At 35.9% G+C, this 10,110-nt stretch overlaps 1 protein-coding gene across 4 annotated transcripts in view; it reads left to right on the top strand.

The window, feature by feature from the left end:
• The window catches only part of SYCP1 (synaptonemal complex protein 1), a 130,732-nt gene that overhangs the window by 9,443 nt on the left and 111,179 nt on the right, over nucleotides 1–10,110 (top strand). For all 4 annotated transcript variants that reach the window (XR_001000723.1, XM_011933099.1, XM_011933101.1 and 1 more), the window contains exon 9: nucleotides 9,581–9,639. Coding sequence is in view for 3 of the 4 variants with exons in the window: in XM_011933099.1 (XP_011788489.1) it covers nucleotides 9,581–9,639 (59 nt within the window). In the remaining variant the exon portion in view is untranslated. The remainder of the gene's footprint in view (nucleotides 1–9,580; nucleotides 9,640–10,110) is intronic.

The raw sequence follows: 10,110 nt of genomic DNA, 5'->3' as shown, positions 1-10,110 counted from the left end.
TGGAGTGCAGTGGTTCCATCTTGGCTCACTATAACCCCCGCATCCCAAGCTCAAGCAATCTTCCTACCTCAGCTTCCCAAGTAGCTGGGACTACAGCTGCACACAACCAGGCCTGTCTAATTTTTGTATTTTTTTAGAGACAGGATTTCACCATGTTGCCCAGGATAGTCTCAAACTCCTGGGCTCAAGTGATCTTCCCACCTTGGCCTCCCAAAATGCTGGGATTTTAGGTATTAGCCACTGCCCTGGCCCACATAATTTCTTCTAACCTCTCTTCCAGTTTACTGATTTTCTATTTAGTTACTTCTTGTCTGTTTTAAAATTTATCAGTTGATGTCTTAATTTCTGTTACTGTATTTACTGGTTGAGTATTAGCTGGTTCTTTAAAAATTTGTAGGGTCACTTTCCAGAATTTTAAGTTCTTTGCTCACTTTTTAAAGCTCTACTTTTCATCTCTATGAACATAATAAACATAGTTGTATCCAGTAATGCCACTGTCTGGAATACCTTGGGGTCCATTTCTGAGATTTTTTCCCCCATAGATCCTAGTTTTATTGGTTATCTCATCAGCTATCTTAGGTAATAATTAATAATATGAGACTTAGAATGGTTAAATTTTCCTAGTTCATTGAATGTTCAGCAATTCTGGATTATATCCTGGACATTTTGAATATTATGTTGTGAGAATCTGAGTCCTCTTCAGATTTCCTAGAGAATGTTTATTTGTTTATTTTCTAACAGGCAGTCAGCTCACTTAGGTACATAATAGGTTCTGTCTTGCCTTTTCAGTGTGGGAGTTCCAATATCAGTTCAATTTTCAATGCCTTTGCTGTGCTGCCCTGTGTCTATTTCATGTATGCTCTACTCAAGGATAGTTCTGGGTCTTGGGTAGTGTTTTATGTGGAGTCCAGTTTGCAAACCTTTTGTCCCATGCATGTATAACCTCTCCCATTATCAACGTACTTCACCAGAGTGGCACATTTGTTACAATTGATGAACCTACACTGCCACATCATGATTGATAAGATTAAGAAAATGTTCATTTTTTAGGCACTGAATAATATTTTAGGCACTGATAATAATATTTTAGGCACTAATATTTTAGGCACTGAATAATATTCCATTCATTGTTTGCACATACCACAGCTTATTTATCCATTCACCTACTAAAGGACATCTTGGTTGCTTCCAAGTTTTGGCAGTTATGAATAAAGCTGCTATAAGTATCCATGTGCAGGCTTTTGTGTGGACATTTTAAACTCCTTTAGGTAAATACCAAGGAGCACAATTCCTGGATCATATGGTAAAAGTATGTTTAGTTTTGTAAGAAACTGCCAAACTGTCTTCCAAATTGGGTGTGCAATTTTTATTTCCACCAGCAGTGAATGAGAGTTTCTATTGTTCTATACTCTCACCAGCATTTGGTGTCGTCAAAGTTCTGGATTTTGGCCATTCGAATAGGGGTGTGTATTGGTATCTCATTGTTGTTCTAAATTGCATTTCTCTGATGACATATGATGGGAATCTTTTCATGTGATTATTGGCCATCTGTATGTCTCCTTTGGTAAGATATCTGTTAAGGTCTTTGGCCCATTTTTAAATCAGGTTACTTATTTTCTTATTGTTAGTCAACAATAAGAAAAAAGACTTAACAATTTTGAGTCTTTGTGTATTATAGAAAACAGTCCTTTATCAGATGTTTCTTTTGCAGACATTTTCTCCCAGTCTGAGGCTTGTATTCTCATTCTCTTGACATTATCTTTTGGAGAGCAGAAGTTTTTAATTTTAATGAAGTCCAGCTCATGAATTATTTCTTTCATGGATTGTATCTTTGTTATTGTATCTAAAAAAAAAAAAGTCATTGTGATACCCAAGGTCATTCAGGTTTTCTCCTATTTATCTTGGAGTTTTATGGTTTGTATTTTACATTCAAGTCTATGATACATTTTGAGTTAATTTTTGTTAAGGGTGTAAGATCCATGTCCAGATTCTTTTTTTCTTTTGCCTGTAGATGTCCACTTGCTTCAGCATCATTTGTTGAAAAGATCATCTTTTCTCTATTTTATAGCTGTTACTCCTTTGTCAAAGATCAGTTGACTATTTATTTGGGTCTATTTGTTACTCCCTTGTCAAAGATCAGTTGACTATATTTATTTGGGTCTATTTCTGGACTCTCTACTTTGTTCCTTTGATCTCTTTGTCTCTTTTCCCCACTAATCCCTCACTATGTTGATTACTGTAGCTTTATAGTAAGTCTTGAATTTAAGTAGTATCAGTTCTCCAACTTTGTTCTTCTTCTTTAATGTCGTGTTGGCTCTTCTGAGTCTTTTGCCTCACCATGTAAACTTCAGAATCAGTTTGTAGATATCTACAATATAACTTGCTGAGATTTTTACTGGGATTGCATTGAATCTGTAGATTAAGTTGGGAAGGACTGACATCTTGAAAATATTGAATCTTCCTATCCATGATCATGGAATATTTCTCTATTGATTTAATTATTATTTGATTGTTTTCATCAAAATTTTATAGTTTTCCTCATATAGCTCTTACACATGTTTTGTTAGATTTGTGCCTAAGTATTTCATTTTTTTTGTATACTAATGTAAATGGTATTGTGTTTTCAATTTCAAATTCCACTTATTCATTGCTGGTGTATAGGAAAATGATTGACTTTTGTATAGTATATTGACCTTGTATCATGCAACCTTGTTGTAATTACTCATTAGTTCCAGGATTTTTTTGTTGTTGATTCTTTCAAATTTTCTGTACAGACAGCTATGTTATCTGTGAACAAAAATAGTTTTTATTTCTTTATTCTCAGTCTGATTCCATTTGTTTCTTTTTTTTGTTTTATTGTATTAATTGAAACTTTAAGTACAATGTTGAAAAAGAATGGTGAGAGGGGACATCCTTGCGTTGTTCCTGATCTTAGTGGGAAAGCTTCTAGATTCTCACCATTAAATATGATATTAGCTATAGATTTCTGTAGATATTCTTTATTAGGTTGAGTAAGTTCCCTTCTATTCCTAGTTTACTAGGAGTTTTTATCATGAATGGGTGTTGGACTCTGTCAAATAATTTTTCTGTATCTATTGATATGATCATGTAATTTTTTTAGCCTGTTATGTGATGGATTACAATAATTGATTTAAAATGCTGAGCCAGCCTTGCATACCTTGACTGCATTCCATTTGGTTGTGTGTTGTATAATTCTTTTTATACTTTCTTTTTTTTGAGACAGGATCTTGCTCTGTCACCCAGGCTGGAGTGCAGTGGCTATTCACAGGCATGATCATAGCTCACTATAGCCTTGAACCACTGGGCTCAAGTGATCCTCCTGCCTCAGCCTCCTCAGTGACTGAGACTATGGGTGTGTGCCACTGCACCCAGATAATTTTTAAAATTTCTTTTTACAAATGGGGTCTTGCTATGTTGCCCAGGCTAGTCTCAAACTTTTGGCCTCAAGCAATCGTCCCGCTTCAGTCTCCTGAGTAGCTGGAATTGGGATTTTAGGTGTGGGCCACTGTGTCAGGCTCCTTTTATACATTGTTGGATTTGATTTGCTAATATTTTGTTGAGTAGTTTTGTATCCGTGTTCATGAGAGATATTTGTCTGTAGTTTTCTTATAATGTCTTTGTCTGGTTTTGGTATTAGGGTACTGCTGGCATCATAGAATGAATTAGAAAATATTCCCTCTGCTTCTATCTTCTGAAAGAGATAGTAGAGAATTGGTATATTTCTTCCTTAAATGTTTGTAGAATTCACCAGTGAAGCTGGCAGGTCTGGTGCTTTCTGTTTTGGAGGGTTATTAATTATTGACTTAATTTTTTTAATAGATATAGGCTTATTTATTGTCTATTTTTAATTCTGTGAGTTTTGGCAGTTGTGTCTTTTGACAGTTGGTCCATTCCATTTAGGTTAGCAAATTCGTGGGCATAAAATTGTTCATAATATGTCTTCATTTTAACATTCGTGGGGTTTGTATTAATGTTTCCTTTTTCATTTATGTATTAGTAATTTGAATCTTCTCTCTCTTTTTCTTAGCCTGGCTAGAATTTATTGATTTTATTGATCTTTTCAAATAACCAGCTTTTGGTTTCATTGATTTTTTAAAATTATTGATTTTCTGTTTTCACTTTCATGGTTTTTACTCTAATTTTCATTACTTCTTTTCTCCTTCTTAGTTTGGATTTAATTTGCTCTTTTCTTTCTAGTTGCCTACAGTGGAAATTTAGATGATTGATTTCAGATAGTCTTTTCCAATGTATGCATTCAATGCTATAAATTTCCTTCTCAGTTTTTCCTGTATCCCATGGATTTTGATAATGTGTGTTTTAATTTTCATTTAGTTCAAAATATTTTTTAATTTCTCTTGAGATTTCTTCTTTGACTCAGGTGGTATTTAGAAGTGTCTTGGTTAATCTCCAGGCATTTTGTGATTTTCCAGCTGTCTTTCTGTTATTTATTTCTAGTTTAATTCCATTGTGATCTGAGAGCAGATACTGTACAATTTATAATCTTTTAAATTTGTTAAGGTGTATTTTATGGCCCAGAATATGGTCTATCTTGATGAATGTTCCATGTGAGCTTCAGAAGACTATGTATGTTATTGTTGGATTAAGCAGTCTGTAGAGTCAAGGTGATTGATGGTTTTATTGAATCCAACTACAGGTTAAGCAGCCCTAATCCAAAAATCCCAAATCTAAAATACTCCAAGATCCAGTTGAGTGCCAAAATTGATGCTCAAAGGAAAATGCTCGTTGGAGCATTTCAAATTTTGGATTTTCAGATTGGGGGTGCTCGACTGGTAAACACAATGCAAATATTTCAAAATCTAAGAAAAAATCTGAAATCTGATATATTAATTGTTCTGGTCTCAAACATTTTGGATAAGGGACACTCAACCTACATGTCTTACTGATTTTCTGCCTGCTGAGTGTCCATTTCTGATAGAGATGTTGAAATCTTCAGCTGTAATAGAGGATTAATTTATTTCTCCTTGCAGTTCTACCAGTTTTTGCTTTATGTATTTTGACACCGTATTGTTAGACCTATACATGTTAAACATTGTTATATCTTCTTGGAGAATTGACCCAAAAGCACTTTATTTTTATTTATTTATTTATTTTTGATACAGGGTCTTGCTGTGTCACCCAGACTGCAGTGCAATGGTGTGATCATAATTCACTGCAGCCTTGAAATCCCGGGCTCAAGGGATTCTCTTACCTCAGCCTCTTGAGTAGTGGGAACTATAGGTGTGTAGCACCATGCTTGACTGATTTTTCTATTTTTTGTAGAGATGGATTTTGCTACGGTGCCTAGGCTGGTCTCGAACTCTTGGACTTAAGTGACCCTCCATCCTCAGCCTCTCAAAGTACTGGGATTACAGGCATGAGCCACTGTGCTCAGCTCTAAAAGCATTTTGAAATGGCCCTCTTTGTATCTGACAACTTTCCTTGCTTTGAAGTTGACTGTGTCTGAAATTAATATAGCTACTCTTTTTTATATGATTATTTGCCATCTGTACATCTCCTTTTGTACGGTGTCTGTTAAAGTCTTTGGCCTATTTTTTAAATCAAGTTGCTTGTTTTCTTATTGTTGAATTTTAATCAACAATAAGAGAAAAGACTTAACAGTATTTGAGCCTTTGTATATTATAGATAACAGTCCTTTAAAAGATGTTTCTTTTGCAGACATTTTCTTCCAGTCTGTGGTTTGTATTCTCATTTTCTTGACATTCTCTTTTGTAGAGTGGAAATTTTAAATTTTCTTTTGATTAGTGTTAATATGCTTTCTTGTGATTAGTGTTAATATGGCATATCTTTATCCATTTACTTTTATTCTAGATGTGTTTTTACATTTAAAGTGAGTTTCTTATAGACAGCATGTAGTTGGGTATTGTTTTTTGATCCACTCTGACAATCTCTTAGTTGGTCATTTAGACTATTGTCATTCAAAGTGATTATTGATATAGTTGGATTATTATCTACCATATTTACTACTGTTTTTCTATTTGTTGTCCTGTTCTTTGTTCCTATTTTTGTCTTTTACACTTTTTATGCTATTTGTGGTTTTAATTGAGCCTTTCATGTGATTCCATTTTCACTCCTTTCTTAGAATATTAGTTATACTTCTTTTTTTACTTTTTAAAGTGATTTCGCTAGAGTTTGCAATATATATTTACAGTAATCCAAGTCCACTTTCAAATAACCCTCTACTGCTTCAAGATTACTATGGGTACCTTATAATTCTTTCCTCCCATCTTTTTTTTTTCTTTTTTTTGGATACAGAGTCTTTTTCTGTTGCCCAGATTGGAGTGCAGTGGTGCCATCTCAGTTCACTGCAACCTCCACCTCCCGGGGTCAAGTGATTCTCATGTTTCAACCTCCTGAGTAGCTGAGATTACAGGTGCCCACCACCAAGCACAGCTAATTTTTGTATTTTTAGTAGTGACAGGGTTTTGTCATGTTGGCCAGACTGGTCTTGAACTCTTGACCTCAAGTGATCCACCCTCCTCCGCCTCCCAAAGTGCTGGGATTACAGACTTGAACCACCATGCCTGGCCTCCTCCTATCTTTTGTATCATTGCTGTCATTCATTTCTTTTATATAAAGCAAAAATAAGCATTTATAATCTAATATATTGTTGCTATTTTTTGTTTTGTTTTGTTTTTTGGCAGAGTCTCATTCTGTTGCCCAGGCTGGAGTGCAGTGGCATGATCCTAGCTCACTGCAACCTCTGCCTCCTGGGTTCAAGTGATTCTCCTGTCTCAGCCTCCTGAGTAGCTGGGATTACAGGCATGTGCCATGACACCCTGCTAACTTGTGTATGTTTAGTAGAGATGGAGTTTCGCCATGTTGGCCAGGCTGGTCTCGAATTCCTGACCTCAAGTGATCCACCTGCCGTGGCCTCCTAAAGTGCTGGGATTACAGGCCTGAGCCACTGCGCCTGGCCCATTGTAGATATTACTATTTTTGACAAACTTATATGTTAGACCAATTAAGAATAAGAAAAATAAAAGTTATTTAGTCTTCACTTATTTCTGCATTGATGCTCTTTTTTTCTTTCTTTCTTTTTGTTTTTGTTTTTGTTTTTTTTTAGTAGAGATGGGGTCTTACTGTGAACTTCTGGCCTCAAGTGATTCTCCCACCTCAGCCTCCCAAAGCACTGGGATTACGGGTGTGAGCCACTGAGACCAGCTGTTGCTCTTTTTTTTTCTTTATAGAGATCTGAATTTCTAAACCATTTTCTTTCTCTTTAAATAATTTCTTTTAACATTTCTTGGAAGGCAGGTCTGCTGGCAACACATTCGGTCAACTTTTGTCAGAGAAAGTCTTTATTTCTTCACTTTTGAAGGATGGTTTCTCAAATTACAGAATTCTGTGTTGCTTTTTTTTTTCCTCTCAACATTTTAAATATTTTACTCCATTCTATTCTTGCCTGCATGGTTTCTGAGGAGAAGTCAGATATAATCTTTCTTTTTGCTCCTCTACAGGTACAATGTTTTTTTCCTCTAGCTTTATCTTTGATTTTCTGTAGTTTGAATGTAATATGCATGGGTATAGTGTTTTGGCATTTGTCCTGCTTTCTGTTCTCTGAGCTTCCTGGATCTGTGATTTGGTGTCTGACGTTAACTTAGGGGAAATTCTCAGTCATTATTGTTACAAATATTTTTTTTTTATGTTCCTTTTTCTCTTTCTTCTCCTTGTGGTATTCCCTTTACACTTTTTGTAGTTGTCTCACAGTTCTTGGATATTCTGTTCTGTTCTTTCTAGTCTTTTCTCTCTTTGCCTTTCAGTTTTTGAGGTTTCTGTTGAAGTATCTTCAACTTAAAAAGATTTCTTTCCTCAGCTGTGTCTAGTCTACTAATAAGCCCTTCATTTATTCATTTTAATTTTTTTTAGAGACAAGGTCTTTCTATGTTGTCTAGGCTGGTCTCCAACTCCTGGCCTCAAGTAATCATCCTGCCTGAGGCTTCCGAGTGACTGGGATTATGGGCCTGAGCCCCCACACCCACAAGCCCTTCATTTCTGTCACAGTGGTTTTGATCTGTAGCATTTTTGTTTTGAGTCATTCTTAGAATTTTCACCTATCTCTTTAAATTGCTTAGCTCTTCTTGTGTGATGTGTACTTTATCCACTAGAGCCCTTAGTATATCAATCACAGTTGTTCTAAATTACTGGTCTGGGATAATTCTGACATCCTTAACTGTATTGGAGTCTGGTTCTGAGGCTTGTCTTGTCTTGTCAAAGTGTATTTTTTGCCTTTTAGTATGCTTGTATTTTTATTGTTTTGGATAGCTACACATGATGTACTGGGTAAAGGAATTGTTGTAATGTGCTGGTAAAGTATAGGGGGAGGAGTGTTCTATAGACCTATAGTTAGGTCTCAGTTTTTCAGCAAATTTTTGCCTCCAGACTATGAACTTCATAAATACTTCTCAGCCCTTGCATCCCACTCCTCCTTAGATGGGACAGGGTGGGTAGAGTGGGCTGCAGTCGGGAATTTCCCATTTTCCATGTGGAAGGCTAGAGGGGGATGGAGTTGGATATTTTCCTTACTTCACATGGAGGGCTAGAGCTGTCTGGAATTGGGTATTTCCCTTCCCCCAGGTTAGTTAGGCTCTGACAAATTTCCAACAGATTTTTCTCTCCCAAGGGAGGCCTTGTTAAGAACAGGACACATTGGCATAGTTCAAAATGGCTTTTCCTGCCAGAAGCACAAGGGGATGTTTTTCCTATGTTCATTGTGAGAAACCTGGTAGAGCTCCAGAAGGTAAAACTCACAAGAATCTGGGCCCTCTCTGATGACTGGTTCTCCACAGAGGTTTTATTATTTTTATTTTTTGAGATAGAGTCTTGTTCTGTTGCCCAGCTCACTGCAACCTCTGCCTCCTGGGTTCAAGCGATTCTCATGTTTTAGCCTTATGAGTAGCTGGGACTATAGGCATGTGCTACCATGCTTGGAGAATTTTTGTATTTTTAGTAGAGATGGGGTTTTACCACATTGGCCAGGGTGGTCTTGAACTCCTGGCATCAAGCAACGTGCCAACCTCTGCCTCTCAAAGTGCTAAGATTACAGGCATGAGGCACCACACCCAGTTTCCACAGAGTGTATCTCTCAGATTTGTTTACACTGAATTTCCAGCAGTGCATCAATTATAGTTCAGGTTTTCTTTCCCTGACTCTGGTGCCCACAGAGTTTTCTGCTCATGGGTTTCTGCCCTGGTAAGTTGTGATTCTCTCTGTGTTTGCCTGTCTCTCCAATTTTGGGGTAGTAGTTTGCCCTGCGACTTTACTTCTCTTAAGATTTGAGAAGAGTTGTTAATTTTTTAGTTTGTTCAGCTTTTTACTTGTCGTTAGGATGGAGCAGTGACTTCTAAGCTTCTTCACACCAGACTGGACCCAAACAGCTTTAGATGCAACTTAAAAAGACCCAGTAATGATTTAGATAACCCAATGTTCATCATTAACACAGAATTTTAAATATTTTAATGTTTTCCGGAGGCATTTTGAGCATTGTCTTGTTGATATGTTATTTTAAAATTTAATTTTGAAATTTTTGTATTAACAACAGATGAATATGAACGGGAAGAAACCAGGCAAGTTTATATGGATCTAAATAATAACATTGAGGTGAGTGTTAATGAAATCTGAGTATTTTAAACATAGAAATTTCTAAGCAAATTATAGTGATTACCACAAAGATATGGACAACTATTCTTACTGAAAAGATGATTATTTATTTGTTGATATATTATTGTATCACTAATAAAATTCCTAAGGTTCTATACTATGAGCATTAATGTTTTGTTATGTAGTAGCTTTTTGATTTACATGTTAGTGACATCACTTAATTTATCAAATATTTGCTGACTCTTGTCAGAAATCAGCACATTGTTACATATAACCATTAATTTGAAAACAGATAAAGTATTATTCATCTGTGTCTGGCTTCTGTTTACCTTTGTTGTCTCATCTCCTGTCATTCTTCACTTTGCTTTTCTGCTATAGTCACTCTTTTATGTTTCTCAAATTTGCTAAGCTCTTTCTGATGGTGGTTCTTTGAATTTGTACCTTTTTCAGAACTTTTATGTCTAAGGTCTT

This window comes from Colobus angolensis, unplaced genomic scaffold (genome assembly GCF_000951035.1).
Source record: "Colobus angolensis palliatus isolate OR3802 unplaced genomic scaffold, Cang.pa_1.0 Scaffold124, whole genome shotgun sequence".
NCBI lineage: Eukaryota > Metazoa > Chordata > Mammalia > Primates > Cercopithecidae > Colobus > Colobus angolensis.
The sequence above is the reverse complement of the archived record's forward strand: the minus strand, read 5'-3'. Positions and strand labels throughout refer to the sequence as shown.